This window comes from Silurus aristotelis (assembly GCF_946808225.1).
Source record: "Silurus aristotelis genome assembly, chromosome: 5".
NCBI classification, from domain to species: Eukaryota; Metazoa; Chordata; class Actinopteri; order Siluriformes; family Siluridae; genus Silurus; species Silurus aristotelis.
The window spans coordinates 20,608,499-20,632,468 of NC_139578.1; the positions used below are offsets into that span (position 1 = coordinate 20,608,499).

The window sequence follows — 23,970 nt, forward strand, 5'->3', positions numbered from 1 at the left end:
GAAAAAAAGCAGTGTGTTTATATTTAACAAATTTAATAAGGTTAATTACCTTTTTTTTTTTATGTCATTTTAAGTGATGCTGTGAAAATAGTAACACAGCAAAGTAGATATGATCAGCAGAAGGTCCATAATTGTTTGCATGGGCCAGTTATGTCTACTGGTAATTTATTAGCAGTACAGTAATCCAATCTAACAGATATTCGTTCATCTTTTTAAGAAATAGGCTCTACTGCAGCATGATCTCATTTTATATTCTCAGTGGTGAAAAATCCATATGCAGAGTTAATATGCATAAATGTATAATGCATATACATTATTCTACACCCAAAACCTTAATCCTACAATTTCAGATACTGCTGTCCTAAATCTGAAACTTTCTAATGTTGCTGAGATCACTAATTTTATCTCTTCTCTCTAAAAACAAATGTGCAGGTGTTCAGGAGTGCAGAAGGAATGGGCATTCGCTTAGACAGCGCATCTGCATTCCAGGGAGCAGTTATATCACCGCACTATGACTCCCTATTGGTTAAAGTCATCGCAAGTGGGAAGGACCTGCCAACTGCAGCGAGTAAGATGCTCCGGGCCCTGGCAGAGTTTCGTATACGTGGAGTAAAGGTAGGCTGCACCTGAATGGCCATCTGTTTTTCTGTACTGCTTCGAAAGCACATTGGTGTAATAAATGTTGCTCTTGAACTGTGAATCAATTACAGTACATAATCAGAGCAGACAATGATGTTTCCAGACTTAAGTGTCACATGCAGATGTTCTAAAAGTCTCGAATTGCCACTGGTCCATAAATTGTGGTTATGCAGACAGCAACTAGTGTTTGTTGCTTGTTGCAATGTTTTGTATCACAGCTATTTCCATGTTCACGAGGAGGAAAACGAACCTCTCTGTGATATAAAAACAACTGATGCAGGACTACGGAAGTAATTTTATTCATTCAATCACCTAATTTGTAAGTATCTATTGTAATCAACAGTGCAGAAGACGTGAGGTACAAGGTGTCACATGCAAAGCAAAATCAGTTTCTTGTTATAGTCTACCCATGGAACGACTTTAATCACAGACTGTGAGCGCCATCTAATTAAGCAATATCACTGCATCCACTTGTACTCTAGCTGTTGTGGTGTGTTATTTCCACCCACTTTCTCCTGGATGCTCATTAGGTTTGTTCTATCAAAATGTCTGTACACGAAATTCCTAGACCTGAAGATCGCTGGAGCTGAAAAAGGGCTACATGGAAACAAAACAGTGGAAAGAAGAATGCTGAGAGATAGTAACCACAAGTGACATGAGGTGTTAGTGCCCATAGCAACTGTCACCAATGGACAAATCACGCTAAAGGGTTGGTTGTGTGTAAGTGTGCGCACAAGTGTGTGTGTGTGTGTGTGTGTGGGTGGGTGTGTATATACATATTTAGTTCTGTCTAATGAGCATAAACAGCCAAATGTTACTCACAGTGATGTCTGCACAATTTTTTACAAATACCCCCCAAAAAATGCATTTTACTGTGATTAAGGTTTTGTGTAAGTACAGGAATGGTATTCATTATCTGCAGTAATAATACTATTTGAAAGAAATGTTTCCACAAAGGTTGAAAAATTAGTGTGGGTAGACAAATGAATGTCAGTGTAATTTACCTTCTTAAATAATTAGCTAGTTACACATTTTTTCTTGTTTAGGCCTTTTTTTAATGCCACTTAAAAAGAGGAAAATTGCAGAATATCATCATTAATTTGTGGTATTTTACATTCTTTATTTAGCTTTGCTGTGATGCAAGGAAATAAGCAAGATTAATACAAGATGGAAAACATTTTAGAAATCTGTGAGAAAATCTAATGCAAGTTTTAATCAAATTGTGAAGTTAATACTTAAGTGTAAAATTATTCAAATTAGGTCTGTAGGATCCTTCCTCTCCAGTTTTGGGGGTGGTGGTTGGGGGAGGGTATTATTTGAGTTTCTTTAGTGGGTATGATTCGAATCATTGGCAAGAGTTAAATATAAACACTATCCTCTGAGGACGGAGAGAAACACACAGCTTAAAAGGTTTCTGGTAAATGCAGCCAGCAAAATAACCATACCTCTAACTGAATTAACAATCGTGTTGTTTTTTTTTCATGTGGGGCATGGGTTTACAAATAAATCAAATTTCTTTTTGAAGATAAACCACAAAATACACATGTCCAACCTGAAGAAAAATTTATCAACTGAGAATTCAATTTACTACCCCCTGGGGCTAAAGATATTTGAGGATATCCTATAATTGCTCTTGGTCAACACTCACTTCTCTTCAGGCCTACTGAAAAAAAAAAACAGCAGACTATATATTTTAAGTCACATGATTTATTTGGTTTATGTTTGAATATATTTTCAGTAGCCTCAAACTGTAGATGCAGATTTTCTTCACATACCAAATTTCCCTCTGATATGAATAAAGTGATCTATCTATCTATCTATCTATCTATCTATCTATCTATCTATCTATCTATCTATCTATCTATCTATCTATCTATCTATCTATCTATCTATCTATCTATCTATCTATCTATCTATCTATCTATCTATCTAATAAAACACTTACTGTAACCAAGAAGCACTTGAATAAGGCACTTATTATGTCCACACCATCACTGACATGACATGAAAAATCTAGTTCAATGCACATATGTTCATCAAGGAAAGTGAAATAGCTCTTCTTCCCTCTAGGAATTATAAGCAGCATTATTTGGGGTTTTTTAAGTAACACCCTCCATCTGCTCTAGATAGCCTGAGGACAGAGTGACCTCTGAACACTCTATATGCTCCAGCATAACTCTGGGTTCCTTAATAGTTGATGTCCCGTCTTGCATGGCAACCATCTTCTCTATAATTTGATTGGGTAGAGGTGAGGCTATCATAGTGTTAAAGAAAAGTATTATGCTATTCCTTTGAAAGTAATGAGTATGCCATTATCGTCTTGCTGAAAAACTTTAGTCTGGGGGTTAGCTCTTCTCCTGCTTCTGCTGCTGAAGAAAGATCTCAGGGAAGTGTTGTATCGCCATGTCCATCCTCATACAACATATAAAAACTGTTTTAAAGCTACTCGTTTGTAATTAGATTAGAGAGATTAGATAGTTTTGTCCTTTCATTTAGCTTTTTTCATAGTCAAAGCAAAACACGTTTAGTCAGAGAACTTACCAAACTGCATTAACACAGGCTTTGTATTCAAACCTCTAGCATCTGTGCTGTAAGCTACGGTCTTAAGCTAAAAGTAAATGTGTATGTAATATATATGCAACATAACTCAAGTATTATCGTTCACATGTATCACAACTTTTAATGCACTTGTGAAGAGCTGACTGCTCAGCTGAAATCTATATAGCATAATGATGGATGAAATGAATGGATGGTATTTTTTTACAGCCATGTTTTTTCCATGATAAATACATTCTTAGCTAGTCTTAATTGGATTGGCATTAGATGGCTCCAAAAGCACAATGGTCACAATGGAATTCACTCTGCAACAGAACAATTTTGTATATATTTTATTTAGCCTCAGTGGACAACAAAAGTAACTACAGGAGAAATGTTCTTTAGGAATGGAAAGACAACATCAACACTCCCAATAATAATTTTAGCATCTCCAGCTCTGCTACCTCCACCTCCACCTCCTGTCTTTTACTTAATGCCACTGTCTCTAAACTATACAACATCCCAGGTCTCACCACAGTCCTATAAACTTTCCCTTTCACTCTTGCAGATACTCTTCATTTCACAAAATCAAGTGTAAATATGCTGTATATATACAGTATATATATATATATATATATATATATATATATATATATATATATATATATATATATATATAGCATATTTACAATTGATTTTGTAACAGGAGGTGGAACTGGAGGTAGCAGAGCTGAAGATGCTAAGATTTTTATTGGGAGTTACAAGGATGGACACAATTAGAAATACGTTTATTAGAGGGACCACACATGTAGGACAAAGTAAAGGAGGGCAGATTGAGATGGTTTGGACATGTGCAGAGGAGGGACATGAGGTATATCAGTACAAGACACCAGGAAGGAGGAAAAGAGGAAAACCAAATAGGAGGTTTATGGATGTGGTGAGGGAGGACATGCAGGTAGTTGATTTGAAAGAGGCAGATGTAGAGGACAGAGTAGTATGGAGACGGATAATCCGCTGTGGCGACCTCTAATGGGAGCAACCAAGAAAAAGAAGAAGAAGAATAAGATTTTTACACTTTACTTTAAAGTGTTACAGTTATTATCTGTTGCTTTTAAAACTATGTGACAAACAGCACAACACATTGGATTACTTGCAAAAGCCTGTACTTTCCCCAAATACTTAATTCATGTCTCAAAATTATATGTGTCAATGAACATATCATTCCTATCAGAATGTGTTACAAAATGTTACAAACAAAGTTTAAAAGAAATTTTAAATGACAGATGATGACTGTTTTAACCATTTTGCATTCAATGACTTATGCAATGAACTGATGCTGAGATGTTTTGGGGGTTTAGACTATTTAGGTGAAACCCATATAATATATTTTGATTAACATGTACAAAAACAACTGATAATGTAGGAAACAGCAGACAATTGTATACAATTGATTAAATAAATGTACTTAAGCATTGTTCTTATGATGTGCACAAGTGACTAAATGACATGGAGGTTGAACAAATAGTTTTGAGAAATTCATTTCTAAACTGAGAAATTATCCAAAGCAACTGAAAAAAAAATTTATGATTCATTAGAGCAAAGAAAAAGGTATTTCCTTGGCATTGTCTCATGCAGTTGACTTTGGAATGGGTTTCATCTAGAATAAAAGTGTTCTCCACTGCTCTGACTAATAGATTTTGCCACAGTGGTGCATATTGAATGTATTAGTCAACTAGTCTTCACATCCCGGCTAGATTCAGCAGAATAAAAATTATTAGGGTAATTATTAGGTTAATTATAATTTGTCATTTTGTGATCTATGCCTTGTAGTGATAATTAGTGATTGTACTAAATGAATCAGTAGTGATTGTACTAAAATAATTATATGGTCGTGGAGTTTTGTGCTCATTCAGCTGCAAGGGCATTAGAAAAAGTCAGTTACTGATGTACATGTAAGGTGAAGAGGCCTGGGGTGCAGTCGGTGTTCCAATTCATGCCAAAGGGGTTTCATATGGTTGAGGTCAGAGCTCTATAGCAGACCGCATAAAATCCACTTTAAACAATGTAAGCCATATCTTCATGGAGTTGGCTTAGTGCACAGGGGCATGGTCATGCTGGAACAAGTTTGAGTCTCCTAATTCAAGTGAAGGTAAAATTTGATGGTTAGGAGGAAGAACCACACATAGCTGGAAAAGTCCAGTGTCCTAGTACTGATGGATGGATGGATGGATGGATGGATGGATGGATCAATGGATAGATGGATGAATAGATAAATATACTAAATATTTTGTTTTTTAGCTTTCAGAAATTATTAAGCTTTTTGAAAGCATCTAGAAGTCTATAAAGGTTCCCTGCTACTTCATTGGTATGCCAAGTTCTTGCTGCCAGCAAAAAGTCAGTACGAGCTTGAATTTCAGTCTTGAAATCTGTGGGACATGGAAAAAGACAACCAAGATCAGGATAATGCTTCATCCCTCAGTTCCCTTGGAGCTGGAGGTGAGTGAGTACAGCTGTGCCTGATGATGTGTCTCCAGCTGTCTCGCTGACTCTACCATGCACCCGTATGTGCTCACACTGTCCAGACCAGTGATGCTGAACCCGATGTGCAGGTACCAGCAGAGCACAAAAGTAAGCCACCATTTTTGTTTTGCACAAATGACTGATTGTGTGAAAGATCTGAAGTGATTAATTACAACCTAACTCACACTTTACTAATTAGCTGTGTCTGAGTGTGTGAGTGGATAGGCACATGTTGGGCTTGTTACCGCATATTGTGGGTGAGTTCCTGCATATTTCAATGTCTATTGCATACTCTCTCTTACACACACACAAACAAACAAACAAACAAAAATGAGATGGGTCTGCTAGCGGAGGAGTGGAATGGGACTTTGAAGCTGTAATTAGAATGATGCGGTGGAATTGATGTGACCAGCTTTCTAAGAAGCAGTAGAACATGAAGGAGGGAAAATGAGATATGGTAAGAGAGATGACTGTGGGATGAGTGGGATGATGGATAAACATGGGGAGATCTGAAAAAAGGACAGATCAGAAGCAGTCGAGCCATTTCTCTTTGCCTTTGTATCCTATTATAAGGGTGAAAGGTGTAAAATGTGAAATTCTGAAGTTATCACAGGTCCAAAGGAAAACATTTCTACTTGCAATGCTATTCACAACAACATTGTGCAGATGTGAATGTTTTCCTGCTGTTCAGTAGCTCTTCTTTATATACTGTAGCCTTGTCAGATTTTAGAAGTAACCTTGGAATGGAATGAGTGAATAAGCAAGCAAGAGGAAAAGTGTGATAGTTGGAAATCGGATAAAAAAAGGCCATAGTAAACACACATATCTGTCTGCACAAGCCACCAGGATAATAAAGCGTCCCTCTTTACAGTACATGTCAGAACATTGCTGTGGGCATTTTATTCCACTCTGCTACAAGAACATTAGTGAGGTTGGCTGCTGATATCGGCCGATTAGGTCTGCTTTGCCAAAGAGCACTCCAATTCTTACCAGTGGATGTTTCTAGAGCTATGTTGATCCACTCCACTTGACAAACTATTTCTGCAAGGATCTCACTTCATTGCACAGGGGAATTGACATGCTGAAACAGGAAACTAATATCTCAAAACTTCTTGTAAAAATTACTGTAAGTAGCAACAGTCCAAAATCCCATTATTCTAGAATTCAAATGCAATATATTTAAATATATTCATATACAATACACTGTATTGGTTTTAGATATACATTGACAAACCTACATTTCATAAAAAGTGTATAGAGCTTCCAAAAAAGAGCTTCCGATTGATTGATTTAATAGGAATGAAGTAAGAAGAACAGGCTGGTGTATGTCTTTGCATTGCTAGTCATTCTCTTTCAAAGAGAATATGTTTAAAAAAAAAAACATTTCCCAATGGATAGATAGATGAATAGATAAATATACTGAATATTTAGTTTTTTAGCTTTTAGAAATTATTAAGCATTTTGAAAGCATCTAGAAGTCTATAAAGGTTCCCTGCTACTTCATTGGTATGCCAAGTTCTTGCTGCCAGCAAAAAGTCAGTACGAGCTTGAATTTCAGTCTTGAATCTGTGGGACATGGAAAAAGACAACCAAGATCAGGATAATGCTTCATCCCTCAGTTCCCTTGGAGCTGGAGTGTATAGAACTTACAAAAATGCCCTTCCGATTGATTGATTTAATAGGAATGAAGTAAGAAGAACAGGCTGGTGTATGTCTTTGCATTGCTAGTCATTCTCTTTCAAAGGGAATATGTTTAGAAAAAAACATTTCCCAATTCTGTAAATCAATACTCTGTGACTAATTATGGGGGTTTTGTGGGACTAAGAACAGTTGCAGCTATAATGGTTCGAGAATATTTAACATAATGCCTTTAAGTGCTTAGGTTGTGAGCTTGGGGTTTGTTGCTGTTTTGCGTTTTTTTTACCCAATGTATAATTAATATTTGTCTTACTCAATTAGACATAATAAAGTTTTCCTTAGATTTGATCCCCATTAAAGCAATTTTTTTAAATTCCACTTTGCTGACAAACCTAGTGTACACATGGTCATCAGTAGATGACTGAGAAGATGGCATTCAAGGTAGATTATGTACTAAATATTCAGAGTATGAATTATAGAAATTGACAAATGCTTGAACCAGAGTTTCAAGCTCAGTTATCTGAATAACAACATATGTGTATCTGTTTATCATGCATGCTGCTCAAAGGAGACACAGCATGAGCCCAGCAGGATGTAAACCGCTGGACATGAAATATGAAAATGAAGCTGTCTCTTTTGCTATAAGGGTTAACTTTAATCTTTTCACTGTAACACAATAAATATATGTGGATTTCATACATAATGACCAGCCATTACCAATACGTAGGTAAAAATAGGAAAACTAATTGTAGTCCAACACGGAGAAGTTCTTTAAGTTTAAAATATCTATAAATATCTATAACCTTTTAGAGAAGACACCTGTAGAGAGAAAGAGAGAAAAAGAGAGAGGGGGGGTGTTCTATAAATGACATATTTTTTTATAATAATGAGATTTTTTGCACACTATTCTTATAACGATTAGATTTTGTTATTCTAAGCATAGCAGCACAGAACTTCTATAGAAAATGTCTAAATTTAAGAATAATTGTGCCTCTTATTTTTTTACATAAAACGGGTTTTCTTTTTGGTGATACATGACATTTCATACTGTTTTTTTTTTTATATTAAGGTTTAGTTTTGTCTTTTTTTTTAAAAAACTCTCTAGGCAGCCATGGTAATCGTCTATTCATGCAAATTGCTGCACAATTATAGGTAGGATATCATAAAGATTTTGAGAATACTGTATATAACAGTGTATTCCTTTATTTCTTTTTTATTTTATTTTAAGTTTTAGTTTTAAACATGGTTGGTTGGTACTATGATGTTGAACCTGAACTCTGAAAATCATTATTCCTCCAGTGCCAACAGCACAGTTGGATTTAGGAATAGAGCCAAGTGATAATCTCCAAGCATTGACCAAACTAAGACTCTTCTGTCAGTCTGGATGATAGATTACTGATGAGAATGAGCTTTACAACACTCTAGCCCAGACTTGGCATTGTGCATGCTGATTGCATGCACACAATTGAACAGCTGTGTCAGGAAATTCACATTCCCTAAATAGCCAAACACATTAATTAAAAAGTGGTATCTGGGTACCTTTAAACATGTGTACTTTTTATTTGTCTTTGAGTAGTACTGAATAGTTTGGAAGTGATGCAACTTGTTTGTTTCAATGGTTTGGTTTAGTTACTATAGCAGGGACTTGTAGACAAGCTATATATATATATTAAAACTTATATATACTTATATCAATTATATTTAATTGAGATATATATCTATATCAATTAAAACTGTTCAGGTGTATTAATGAGTGTCTCCTAAATTCCATAAATATTCCTTTACAAAATGTTAATTAATTTATGAAGTCACAAGTGTCAGAACTTTGTAACAGTTCTCAAGGTTCCAGCAACAAGAACTAATTCAGAACAGAGTGCAAATCCCAATGACACAGCCATCTGTGAGAGGAAAATGAGAGGAAAATTGGCCATGCTCTCTGGGTGGAGGAGATGGCATACTCTTGCACATTGACACTAGCTGATTGCTGGTGTCTGTGTATTCATGTATGCAGAAGAAGGCTGATAGCGCCTTTCTCTGAATGTGTTACACTGTCCAGTAATGCTGCCTGAGCAGAATCTAAAAAAGATGTGCTTGGCTGGCCTCACATGTCTCACATGGAAATGCCTGCTTGCCTTCACCCTCACCAGCTGGTAGATGTGTGATATTGGTAAAGCTTGCTAATGTTATGGAAGACCAAGCTGGGAAAAACAACCATGAAGGTGTAGATAGCATGTAATGAGAAATTTATTCACCCAAACACACACCTTTAGGGCATTACACAATGAACAAATTGATAAGATGTGTTTTTTATGCGTCTTATCAAGTCTATGTACACAAGTGTCCACTATAAAAACTTGTCAAGTACAGCTTTCTAACAATAATGCATTATGTGCAATCAGTTGACGTCTCTGATGTTACTATTTTCTGTCTTTTAATTCAAAGTTTCTTGAACAATGCTACTACTGTGTCTGTAAGCCATTTAGAAATCATAGATAACCCAAATTAGACTCACTCCTTTGTAGTTACAGTTGACTGAGTTCATTCAGTGGTTTGCATTGTGCAAGACTCATTTGGGAGCATCTGTACATCCATAGCTTTCCACTCTTTCATTTTTCATCACTGCTTCCTGGACCTCTGCCACAAATACATGTCTTCTTTGTTGTCTATGTGGATAAATTGCACATTGTTATAGTAAAAATGTATTTTAAACATGAAAAAGTTTATTTGTTTTTATGTGCGGTCGGTAAGTTTATCATATTTATTTATTACATTATTACTATTTATTTAATGTATAATTATTATAGTTTCAAATAATATTGTCCACCATGCACAAAGTCATTGCATATATATATGTAACAATATGTTTGCATGGCCAAGATACAGAATAATAACATTTGCCTACCCAATAAAGTAAGTAAATTTGATTTTATCACTCCTTGTTTTGAATTTGTGATAAAAGAGAGATAAATACATAAATTGCATATGTAATTAATATTTTTAAATAATTGCATTTCTGCATGTTCTGTCATCCATCGAATAGTTTTATTGAATTTATTTTCTCTGCCAGTACACCTGGAAAGATGTTTATTATATGCATGGATAATGCCTAGATATGTGAGTCACATTAAAAATGCACACAGGTAAATTATCTCCAGAATGTTTTCAATACTCTCCATTTCCCCCTATCTATTCTTCATTTTTGTTGTGGTGGATCCTTGGTTTGCATTGATATTTGCTTCTTTGAGGCCAGAGATAGAAATGAGGTTGCAGCTGCAGCAGTGTTGATTGTCTTTACTTCCATTGTCGCTATGGCTGATTGAATTGATTGCTTTTGTTGGCACACTTGTTAATTGTCATGAATGCAGCACTTAATTAAAATGAGAACTAGAACTCTAATTTTTTTCTTCTCACCATACTTCTCCGCAACCCTTTGCAAACACTTCCTTTGTGCACTTTAATGCACTTCTATTTCACCCCTTTAATGTACCCCTCTATTTTCCTCCTCCATCAACTCAGTGATCCATTTGTCCATTTCTTTAACTCACATTGATTAAAGTCCTTTCTGCATTCAGCTCATGCCATTGTCACCAAATGCAACAAACTCTTCAGACATCAGACCTAGTTCTATTTATTCCCTTTTATTTATTTATCCTGAAGAGACTGCTAAGTGCCTCTCTATCAAACTGTATGCCATTATTACCACCAGCAAATTATGCAGTTGTGGCCCAAATTGCTGAAAGCCAGCATAAACAAGCCATTAACAGGAGACAGGCGTGTCGAATAGGTTTATTGTTAAGCGGATGATTCAGATTAAATATGTAAAAGGGTTCTTTCATGTCCAACACCTCTCCCTCCTCAAATTCTCCCCAGCATAACCAGTGTTCCACTGGATCATATATAATATCAAAAAAATATACACTATTGTTTCAAGTTTCCAGTGGCTACCACAGTTAGAACTGCTGCAGTGTTCATCAATTTGCTATTGCAGTGCCATCTTTTTTGATTATTAGCATGCATGCCATGCAGCTCAACTGTGGAAAGCTGTAGATTTCCTACATTAGCACTAGCTAGTGTCTCTGGTGGGAAGTTAACGCAGCAGGAGAGCTGACAGGAGCAAGCAAGTTCTTGGCTCGACTGATGGAGCCCTGCAAGCCTGGCAACAAAGTCAGACAGCAGGACAAAGCAAGGCAGGGGGGCAAAATGAAACTAGCTGTACCATTGCCAGGAGTGGTCCATAGTTCATAAAAGTGTACAAATGAAAGGATTTGAGCTAAAGTTACTAAATGTATAGAAACCAAGAGTGTGTTGAGAGGATAAATAAATGGCTGTTTAATAAAATCTAAAAGAGCAATAAATTAATTAAAATTTGGTGACAACAAAAAGGACACTATGCAAGCTCTCACTGCTAGTTTAGCTATTTTAACCTAGTAATAGAGAATGGGGGGGTGGGGTGTAAATATAAAGTAGAAATTACAATACTCAATTTCACACCTACATTATAGTTGTCATATTTACAACTACATCAAATGCACCCCTAAATACTGCAATTGCTTCAGTATATGATACAAGTGGATATTGGCTAAGGAGCTGTGTAGGGTCTTAAAGGTTTTTTTTTTAGGTCCATTTAGTCTTCATTAGTAAGTCATTATTTTTTGCTTCTCTGTTAACTTCATAACATTACTAATCTTTATCCATAAGTTGACACTTTGCAGATATACTACACTGTAGTAATGAATGTTTATTCATTACTACAGCGTTTAATTGATAGTCATGAATAACATAAAATCCTCCAAGTTTTTTCCCCCATGTTTATTTTACAAGTGCACTAATCCCACATGAGTGCGGCCATGTTTATTACATGGAGGCAATCCAAAGCTCATTAGTTTAAATAATATCAACCATGCATGTAACACAGTGGTGCAGCGGGTATTGTTGCCACCTCACAGCCTCAGGGTCTGATTTGGTCCTGACCCCTGCTTACAGCCTGTAAGGACATGTTCTACTTGTTCTTCCTGTGACAGTGCAATTAACTTATACTAAGCGGTTTATTGTAATAAGGGTGTACTTGGAGAGATAAAGTAAAGAATCTCGAAAATCTTCTATATTTATTCATGTTTTTAAAGTCATCCTTTGATTTTACCCATACACATTCTTCCTATATGAATTTTGCATGTTCTCTCCCTGTCCACATGGGGTTTTTTTTAGGTTTCTCCAGTTTTACAACATCAGTATACTGTCTAATAGAGTAAACTATGCAGAACTTTATGCAACCAAACATGAAAATTCAGTTTCTCAACAGCCAGATGTCTAAAACCTAAAAGTACACCATACCTTGAGTTAACCCCTCTTTAAATTTGTGTGTGAGTGTATGATGTCTCACTGAAGGTGTATTCCCACCTGATCCCCAAGTGTTCCCAGGATAGGCGCTGAATCTACGAAGACCCTGACCAGGATAAAGCACTTACTGAAACTAAATAGAGTGTGTGAGCATTTTTTTTTTAAACCAGAAAGAACAACCATTATGGTGAAAACTGATAAGGGCATATTGCATCTGACAAATAAAATTTGTGGCAATTCATTGTTCCACATTGATTTCCACTAGTTTTAGCCAGAGGACCCAGGAGATACTGACAATAATAACAAAAAATATATAATATATAGCAATAAAAGTTCTAAAAACCTGAACCAGAACTTTAAGTAATTCAATTTGAACTAGGTCTATTTCTATTGAGAAATCCTATATTAATTCTGAAGTAAAGACTTTCCTGTTCATGTGTGTTAAAAGATAAGTAGTCATCTACCCAGCTGCCCAGGGCTTTATAAGATGGGACAATCAACAGGAGATCATTTAGAGAATAGAGGGTTACGCTGTCTTAGCTACGCCATTTGCCAGATGTCCTCTGCTATGGAAGCTGTTTGAAATCCTATGAGGGCTTTTGAATTAAGTTAAAATTGTTCTGGATTGCTTAAAGCACAGAGCAGCCATGAGAAGAAAATTTAGTATAACATCATTTTCAATGGAAACAAATGTTTGATTTCAGCTGATTTTCCTTTTGCTAGAATTTCTGTTTTTGTTAATGAATTCATTAAGCATGAACTGATTCTTTTACATATAACTCCTGTAAACAATAATCTTGTTGATCACATGTGTCTGCGGTGTTAGCTGACTTGCTTTTATCATTATTGAGAGAAAATGAATTAAACGTCTTAGTAAATTAGCATGCACCTGTTTGTGAAAACACTATTTCTCTGCAGTGACGACTAAACAAAATAACAAGGGAATGCACCGTCATTTTAAAGACTGCTAGCTTGTTTACTTTAAATTTCTAGTGGCAATTTAAAGCTCAAAAATACACCAACAAGTGTGTGTGTGAGAGTGAATTTTTTGTGTCTCTGGTCCCAGTTGATTTCCTCTGTTAAAGCTCTAGGGGAAGATATTTGAAAATCTACTCTTGCTTAGTGCAGTTTTAAGCTTTGGGTTTGCTAATGCCTTATTTGTGCATAAATTCAAGTTACTGTCCTAATAGTCTCCACAGACCAAGATTAGATATATTGTTGTCATGACAACTGCTGTCGTTTAGGCAAATAGTAAGTTAAGGGTAATGATGTCACCTTGTCATTAGCACAAAATAAACATCAGGGTCATCAAAATACTGATTCAGATTAAGGCACTTGATCAAAGTATTCCATTGAGAAATATAAATAGTATATAAAGTATAACAATCTACTAATCAACAAAATTGATTTCAAAGCACATCACACAATCAAGCTACTAAACAAATTGACACGTGACTCAATCTGCACTGATTATCCAGGATAGTGCATTGGGGCCAGTGTGGAAGTCTGGAGTTAGAAAGGACAACAGATGTGTTCCGTAATAACCACCATTGCATGGTATTATCTGTGCTAATTAACCACTCAGAGACAATGAAAATCTGTGGCAGCTGGCTTCTATTTTATTCTGTTGAGATATGATCGTTTTACACAGAAATCCATTCAGGGCTATTTGAGGAACCGTGCCATATTCATATACAATTTATCATACCAGTGCATATTGCGTGGTCACTTCTTATGCAGCATGAAGGCTTCTAAACTTATATTGCTAAATAATATATTTAGTGACAGTAATTTTGTTTTATAACTTATATTGTTTGCTATAACTGAGACTAAATATGCTCCAATTTTCTATTAATTACAATTTTTGCTGTTTGTTAACAATTGTAGACAGCAATCAGGGAAATATTTTACCAAAAAATAATTTGTTCTCTAGTCATACAATTTGTTTGAGCAAGAGGCAGGGTCAGAACACAAGTGTATCCAGATAGTCAGAGGTCAAACCTGGAAACCGAAACCTTAAAAACGTATAAACAAAACGAAGAATGTTTTGTAGAGAATTTGTATTTAACACATTAGCACGAGAGATGAGGAGAGTAGTCATTTTGAACATTATAAATTTGAAATAGCCAAAACCTTGGTTAATTTAGAAAAGAATTTTAAGTGTTCTAACTTCAACCAATATTAACACAGAATAAATATAAATATATATTTTTTGTAATATAAAAATTTCAGTTAAAATAAAATGCAATGGTAAACACACAAGCATATTTTTTTATGCATTTTATAGAACTCCTGGCAATGACTACCTGTTTGTAGAATGTATATGGGGAGGGGGGCAATGTGTAGACATCATGGATACAGTTATCGCATTGGACATATCTAATTCTTATTTTTATTACCTCAGAGACTAAAGTTCAAATATTCCAAAATAATGACATATCAGACTGTATAAGACATAAGAAGCCGTAGCTCATCATTTAGGTGTCATGTTTGATCATTCTTGTCCTTCAAGTCTAGAAAACATAATGCATCTTGACTTCTTATAGACATAATTTAGTTTTTTTCAGAGGCAGTAGATCAGTGTAGAAACGACCATGTATTTGTCTTCAGTATAAAATTTTTTAATCTAGACTGGGTTCTGCTTAACTCATGGTGGACCTCAATACCAAAGCATGTTCGCAACCCTACCTTGAATGTTATGGTCGGCCATTTGGGACTTTTGTAAAAGGAATCATGTTGAAATAGATTGTGGTGAAATTTCATGTTCTGATCTTAACATACCCATAAATCTGTTTCATTTACAGGGTTTAGCAGACTTCTTTATCCCTCGTCACTTACTAAAATATTTAGCAGATTTCATCAAACATTTTGTACATACAAGATACATGGTCAAATGTACATGTTGAGGTTTGTTTTAAAGTACTTGGTGAAGAGAGGTTCTATTTGAAGACAGATAGTGAATCAGATATTCAGTCTGCCAGGGGAATTTTATTATACCACTTGGTTCCAGTACAGAGATGTTTTCTTTGTACCTTGAGAGATAGTGGGTCAGTTGAGCAATGCAAGATGCTTGAAGGGTCCGTGGTGCAGAGTGCTTCAGGTAGATGTGGGCTGGCTTTGCAGGCAAGCATAAGCATTTTATATCTGATGCAGGCAGTTACAGGAAGCTGTGATGTAATTAGTTGAAGAGCTTAAATTGGGTGAAGCATTTGGATAGTGCAAAGATATAGACCTGGAAGAAGCAAGTTGCATTAGTGCAATATCAAGATAACAAGGACTAAACATGCATCAAAGTGGCCTATAGGTGAAACCAACATGACTAGTAACATTAGGTTGATAGTTGGATGTCCAAAACAATACACAGTGTTGTGTAAGTTGATATACACACGTCATTTGAGAAAAATTTTTAAGCCAAATAATGACTTGCATTTTATTTGAAGGAGGAAACATCCCTTGCTTTTGTTTGAGATAGCATAATAAACTAGCTATGGGAACAATCTAATGTAAGTGGTTAATTGGTAACTGTTTCGTTAAACAGTTTAAAGGCGCATTTGGAAAAATTATGGTCTCTACCTCTAACTAATAAAACAAAAATCATATTTGGTTCCTGCACATGTACAAAAAGCTCTGCCCTCACACTGATGTCGCTCTACTAGAGGTAGCATTTGCAATGTATGTCATATGTTTGTCATTAATTCATACTGATCAATTTTACCCTGATTTATGAAAATCTTGTATATTGTTCCTGATGATCTTTGAGCTCCATCATGGAATAGTTTCTTCTAGCTTTACTTCTTTCCTTGGTACATTTTTCAGATTTTTCTTTTAAGACAATTATTTGGCTGTGCTGGGTACTTGACAAATTCAATTCTATATATTTTTTTCTTTCTTGAACAAACTAACTGGAGTGAGTGGAGTGAAGAGGCACTGAAGTGTCTCAAAAATTTCTGACAGGGAAGGCAATCAAGCACTCTAAACTACCACATAATTTTCAAATAGGTTTTCTTAGCCATATAATACACTTCTGTTAAGGCATTGTTGTAGACAACATTCTTTTCATGTTTTACGTATCGTCTGCAAGCAACTGTACATATCAGAATTTTTACTTTGTTGTTGTTAAGTATAATTCTTTAGTCTGCCGCAATTTTAGCTGCTGTTTCAACGAACATGTCAAAACGACAAGTTAAATCATTTGTCATCCGTATACCAACATGGCTCAGCTCTTGATTATAGGCTGACATATAACAGCACCAAATAATGAGTGTTATGCCGACACCAAAGTGACACATCCCTTTCATGCTCTTTTTTTTGACTGGGGCAATTTGGATGTTTTCCGGTTTGTCACCACAAAGATTGGCCCAATAGGATTTAGTAACATGTTAATATTTAGCTTTTTTTTCTTTTAATTTAGTTTTCTTTTAAACAGTAGACATGTCCCCAGCTAAAAGAAAGACTGTTTTAAAATTAGTATCTAGCAATACTAGAGACAGGTTAGCATTTATAAAATGTTAGTGTAAATTACACAATCGATATTAGGAGTGAAATGTTAAAATGCTAATCAAGTAATGTCTCTTATTCATATTAAAATATTATTCAGTAACCACTGGCAGTTTAAAGGACTGATCTGATAATAAAACAAGTGTATATAAATTTTTCATCCAGTCATTCATCTTCACTAATTGCTTTACTTTGATCAGGCTTATAGTGGATCTAGTCTACAATCACTGTGCACAAGGTGGGAATACACCCCAGATGGGACACCAGTCTATCACTGGGCACCAGGGGGCACACACTTTTGCTCTCATTCACACCCAGTAGCAATTTGGCGAATCAAGTTACACACCAGTGTGCTTTTGGGACATTTAACATGCAGTGAGCCCACTGTAAACCCAGAAGAACTCATGAAGATGATGAGAGTAACCTGGCCTTGAGATGAAGATGAAGACCTTGGCATTGCACAAATACAGTAATGAAAAATTGTTACAAATCTTTCAGAGGTTGTTTGTTTTGGAATAGAACAAACTTTGGTGGAGTCATCCAGATAGTAAGTGGCCCTCCATGTAGGCCTTGTTCGTGCCAACATGACTGAACACTGTACTGATGTGGAAAAGTGGTGCTGATGTGGTCTCAGCAGCAGCAGAGGTCTGGCAGAGGCTTTAAAACTTCTCTGGCTGGAGACAGTGGGGAACAGAAGGCAGAGAACAGAGCTGCCAAACTCATATTGACAGGTTTTGTTCTGGGCATGCTGTGCGTATAAAATAGCTACAGAGTTTTCGAATGCCACAAATAATAAAAGCCCATCAATGTTCATAGAGTTTGGAAATAAGGCTCTAAAATTAAGTGTGTGTTTTGACTATCTGTCTGTCTGTTTGTTTGTTTTCTTTTTAATTCTGAAAAATCGGCCAGGATATTGCTGTAGGCAAAGTAAGGGAAGGCAAGATATGTATTTTACCTCTCGGCCTTAGAGCAGTCATTCTGCCAGACCATACTCTCTTTCCTTCTCTCTCTCTCTCTCTCTCTCTCTCTCTCTCTCTCTCTCTCTCTCTCTCTCTCTCTCTCTCTCTCTCTCTCATTCTCTATCTCTTGCTCAGCTTCTTTCCATACTCTCTCCATCCCTGTTACTTGCTATTTGTCTCTTTTTCCTTTTACACACACACACACACACACACACACACACACACACACACACACACACACACACACACACACACACACACACACACCTAGTGTCATTACAAGAAGGTCATACTGATGGTTGAGCTGGCTTAAATCTTAATAAAGCACCAGGATCAAATTACATACCAGTTACTGCACAGGTCATGGCCATTATCTGTGTGTGTATGTGTGAATGTGTGTGTGTGTCAGAGACAAAAAGGGAAAGAAAATAGAGAGAGCAAGAGTGATGGAATATCTGTGTTGTGTTGTGTTGTGTTGTGTTGTGTTGTGTTGTGTTGTGTTGTGTTGTGCTGTGCTGTGCTGTGAATTGAATGAAAATTCTTAACACTCAGGACTAGTCTTGGTGCAATTTTTCATATTATTTTGCTGTGCTTACTAAATAATTCAAAATATCCAAAGTAGTGCTCAGTATGCTTTAAGATGAATAAGTGAATAATAAACTAAGGCTAAAAGAAGTTAAATATCACAACAGTCTAATGTGTGTTATAATCTGACTGATTTTCCAGCTAGATTAAAAACATGTACAGTATAAAACCTTAAACAGCAGACAGCAAAGCTAACCACCACACATGTGTTAACATGTTAACAATGACTCGTTTGCCAAATGTGCAGGAAAGTGAACCAGTGAACAAGATGGTGCCATTTTCTCCCATTGTGTGGTTACAAAGCTTTTTTCGACTTGAATCTCAACATCTTGACTATGTTTGCACCGTAGGTGAAAATTGGAGGCTTGTGCGTGGTAGACACCTTTGAGCTTGAAAACGTGCAGGAGATATGGCCAATCAGACAAAGTGTTCATACATATGGGTTATGAACACAACCCTTCTTCTGCATGCATGCTAACTGTTATTATCTCAAGTGTAACTTAAAATACTGCATTAAATGCTATTAACACTACTAAGGACTGGTATAAAAAATAAAGTAGTCTAACTATAATCATGTAATTCATGTACATATCTTGTACATTTTATTGTTGTTAGGAAAAACTGCTGTGCTGTAAAGCATGACCGAGCTACTATTTTTCTAGCTCAAGCCATCTTTTTCAATTAAATTAATGTAAGTACAGTATAAGTTGCTAATGTAGAGTAAAACACAGTAAATAGTAATCATGCTTTTACAACTTTATCAACTTTTACAAATGTATATGTTTTTTGCAACTCTCTCTAAACTAAGTTGCATGAGATATGTGATTCATTTAAAAAGGGCATGACTGGCTAAGAGGCTAATTTGGAATGTTAGATAATAAAGTCCTACAGTCAGTAGTAAACTGTTATATAATATATCCAGATTTAACTGCTTTGTTTCATGTCTAGATTTTGTTTACCCATGTTGATTTGCTATATAGATATATTATCAGTACAATGAGCTTTCTTAAACACTGTCAAGAGCTTCAGGCTTGTGTTGGAAAATGTGTTCTCACTCATTAGGCTTAACTGTCTTAACTGTCAATCACTTCATTAACCATGTCCCTTTAATTATTATCAATTTTAAATTTTGCCATCGAAACTTGTAAAAGCAATTTGCTCAATATAATTTGTGAATTTTGAAAAGTTTGGCTTCCACTCACTAATGTGGAAGAGGCTGAGGATTGCATTTTTATATTTTAACAAAGTTTGGCTTCACTTTTAACATCACAAGGAAGATTTGATTTGATTTCATAAGAATTAATAATTCTCTGATACAGGTGAATATGTTTGTTGAAAGTATTGGTACACCTGACTTTACCCGCCATATGTGTTTTTTCCCCAAACTGGTATTGCAAAGTTAGAGGCACACAATTGTGTAGGCTGTGGGATAAGGTAGCATTAAATTTTTCTTTCCATTTTCAAACCTGTTTCATGTATGACAGTGCTGTTTAAAAACTATTAAAAAGCACATACAAATCTTTTGGTCATGTGTCCACATATGTTTGTGCATATATTATAAGGCTGGAAGGATTCCTTAATTAACTAAAAAAAAATCATCGAGACAAATTATTTGATGCTTCGTTTAGTCAATTTCACAACACATAGAGCATTGTGTTTCCTCATGGACAATTATTACTGACGCACCACCTGCTAAACTCTGGAGCGCTTTTGACAGATAACACAGAAGAAGCTGCAGAATGGAAAATTGTGGAACGGGAAGAAAACAGCAAGGGGTCAGGAGAAGATTCTGACCAAAGAATTTTTTTTGGATATTACTATTTATACTGTGTGTCTTGAGTGAATATCATTGATTGCATGATGTGTGTGTATATGCACGTGTTATTATCCTGGAAATTCTAAACTGTGCGTAAATACAGAAGGCAGAAGAAACCATTGTTTATTCACACACACACACACACACACACACACACACACACACACACACACACACACACACACACACACACACAAACACAACACACACATTCCTTCTCCAGCTCCTCCATGTTTTACTCACCTCCACTATGCTTAAAGATGCTTTATTGGCAATGCAATGCATACAGGCAAACTATAGCCACTCTAAAACAAAGCCCTTGTGCAGGCATTATAGATCCACCGCTCTCTTTCTATACCTTCATCTCATGCTCTCTCAAATTTTCTTGCACTTTGCCTTGTCTCTGTCCTCTGCCCTGTTGCTCACATCAGCACTGTCCCAGATGCTCATGTACTTGTTTTCAGCCTTCCAGTCCTTTGCTCTCTTTCCGTCACTCTGCAGATGATTACATCTAAGAGCCTGTGTGTGAGTATGTGTTAAAGTGTTGGGTCATTTTTTATTCTATATAGATATTTGCACAGACACTAGGGTCATCAGCCAAGAGTGAACAATGCATTAGTAATCAATCTTTAATTACACAATTTAAATGAAGCCAGTGATCTTATTTTTTTCTGATTTATTTTATTATTTAGAATATCAAGTCAAGGTAACAATATTTACTTTGGCAAAATGGAAATCAAAACGAAAACATTGTCATCAGGATAGTTATCATCATTGAACTCACGCATTTTGTTCTCTTTTCATTCAAGCTCAATAATAATTCCAATACTGAGAACTAAAAAAATCATGAAAGATTGTTGCAACTAAATAGTTTTTTTTTTTTTTTTAGCTCTATTATCGCTCATGAAAATTAGTAACAAAACATACTTTCAAGGGATTTATACTTTCTTTGTTTCTTCTTCTCATTTATATTTTTTTACTTTTTACTCTCTATGTAGGCTTTATGACAGTTTTTTCAACGACCCTGTCCACAATAACGGATCAGTATCAGTTTGTCAGACCACAGTCTGGATGATTATGGTTACATGGAGCATCACAGAAGTAAACAAAAGGAGTCTTCTTCCTTGTCCATATACACGCTGAATGCTCCATAGGCACACACTCATACACACACACACACACACACACACACAGACATACATAAACACAAACCGTAACTGATCCCATTCATCCTCAGTCAGTGCCCATTTATTTGTTTATGTGCTAAATCTGTCCCCAGTCATTTCATCATCATTCCGGTGCTGCAATTCACACCCATGTCTCTTCGTGTTTGCTTCCAGGTTGCTGCAAAGGCAGCTCTCTCTATATCTGTGGATCATATCCGATTGATTAGGCATGACTCAGCGTTTCCAGCTGCGTCTCTACTTCCATAATCCTGGTGACAGTATAGCTAATTGATCATTGCTGAAATGGCATCAATCTGTCTCTTTGCACTGTGTTAGAAGTTTTTTCATTTTTGTTCGAAAATAGGCCAAATACCTGGCCTTTATTTAGCTCCTCTATTCACACTTTATAGGCTTGTTGGAGAGATTGAATTTCTGTGTTGGTTCAGAATCCACTTAGACACCAGTCCCGCAGGATATGCACCAATGTGTTCTCTCTTTTTTAGTCCATTTGACATTAGCCTGTTTCTTGACTCTGCTCTCCTTTTTCCACCTACTTCCCTCCTTGTACCTTTTTATGTCTGTTCCCTTTTTCCCCCTACCATGACATATTTTCTCCACCTTTCATCACTCCACTCAACCTTTCCCTCAGTCAGTCTTCCAATACCACGTGTCACACCACACACTGCACTCTTTAACTCTACCTTTTTCATCTAGGTCTGTCCACAGTCACCCCTCTTGTTTTATAAGGTCTCTTAATTTCTTTTTTCAAACTTGTAGCCCTTGCTGTCTACACCACACTTTCTTCCAGTTCCTCACCTTTATCTTTTGCCTTTCCTTTCTCTTTAGCTTTGTCTCTATTTTTCTCTGTGTGTGTTTTGGCTGTGCTTGAAGGCATGGTGTTGGATTTGTACGAATGGAGAGCACTACGTGTGGGTCTCACGTGAAAATCTCCACTGCCACTGCTGGTGGTGGAAATGCTGTTCGTGGAGGCGCACTGAGCTAGCATGCCATGCAGCGACTGACTTCGTTTGCTCCAGATGACACTTAGACGCTTGGCGTAACTATAGCAGGTCGTGGCCGCCATGTTGCCCATGTCAAACGAGGAGCTACGTCTGTGGCGTGCAACGCTTAAGCCTGAGCTCTGATAAGCTGTCTCTGAATTATGTCCGCCTTCTCTGCCTCCTCTACGGACTACAACAGACCCTCCTGTGCTGAACCGCCGATCAGCGTGAGATGGGGGGACTAGGCTAAAGCCAGCCTGTTTTTCTATGTCTCTATTTGTGGGATGAAGTTTAGTCAGTGCTGCCTCTGACTGACGAGACTGGCGTGGCAGTGTAGATGGGGACGGCTTCCTGGGGGTGTAGTACATTGGCATCCGTTCAGTCTCTGGTGTATAAGGCGGAAGGGCTTTTTTTGATCCCACCCCTGCCTTTAGCTGTTCCAGATTCACTTTGGGCTTAGGCAGTGTTTGGGGTTTCTGAGTAGGAGACAGCTTTGATGATGACTCCACTCCTCCTCCTCCTCCTACACCTCTTTGTTTTTGAGGCAGCCCATTAGGTAAGACCACCATCATTACCTCCCCACTGCTATTTCTCTGTGAAAAGACGTTGGCTCCTTTCCCTGGCGCTGACGAGTTCGATCCTGAGCAGCCAACTTCTCCACTAGCGCTATGATGATTGCTGTGATTACTGCAGACCCGGTGACGCACCATAAGCGCCACGGTAAACACCAGTAATGTAACCACCACGATTCCGCCCACCAGAATGGTCAAAGTCCCACCCAGAAAATGGGCCTGGAGTGAACGGCAGTCTGGGTAATTATCCTTGGTGCTGAACTGAGCACACCCAAGAACTTTTGTAGCAGCCATGGAGGTGACCGTGTCATCAAAAATGGCCAAAACACACAGGTTATAGTCAGCTCCAGAGACCAAATTCTTCAGGAGGAAGCTGTTACTCGTAGAGGGCAAGATTCTGAAAAGAAACCACAATAAAAGAGTGAATTAGGACCAGAATGTAGCGAAAGAAAACCTGAGGCAGGCAAAGAAAAGATGTCTGAAATAGGTAAGAAGGAGGACTGAAAGGTGTTCAGTAGAGAAAAATTGATTTAATCAAGCAGTAACCTACAATAGAATTATGAAAAGAAAGCATGACTGTTAATGTGTAATAATTTAGCTGCTATCAGCAGGGACTGCTTAGGAGAATAGAACACCTCAAGTGAGCCATACCAGAAGAAGAGTGATTAAGTGAATGACCTGTAAGAGAGACATGAAGAGGGAGGA

The 23,970-nt window shown here is 36.8% G+C and overlaps 2 protein-coding genes across 3 annotated transcripts in view; one reads left to right on the top strand and one right to left on the bottom strand.

Moving 5' to 3' along the window:
• The window catches only part of pcxb (pyruvate carboxylase b), a 193,423-nt gene that overhangs the window by 90,855 nt on the left and 78,598 nt on the right, over positions 1-23,970 (top strand). The window contains exon 10 of the mRNA XM_083541256.1: positions 433-615. Within this exon, the coding sequence (XP_083397382.1) occupies positions 433-615 (183 nt within the window). The remainder of the gene's footprint in view (positions 1-432; positions 616-23,970) is intronic.
• The window catches only part of LOC310726061 (leucine-rich repeat and fibronectin type-III domain-containing protein 4), a 22,834-nt gene continuing 21,312 nt past the window's right edge, over positions 22,449-23,970 (bottom strand). For both annotated transcript variants that reach the window (XM_083541261.1, XM_083541260.1), the window contains exon 4: positions 22,449-23,662. In XM_083541261.1, the coding sequence (XP_083397387.1) occupies positions 22,480-23,662 (1,183 nt within the window). In that variant the 3' untranslated portion in view covers positions 22,449-22,479. The remainder of the gene's footprint in view (positions 23,663-23,970) is intronic.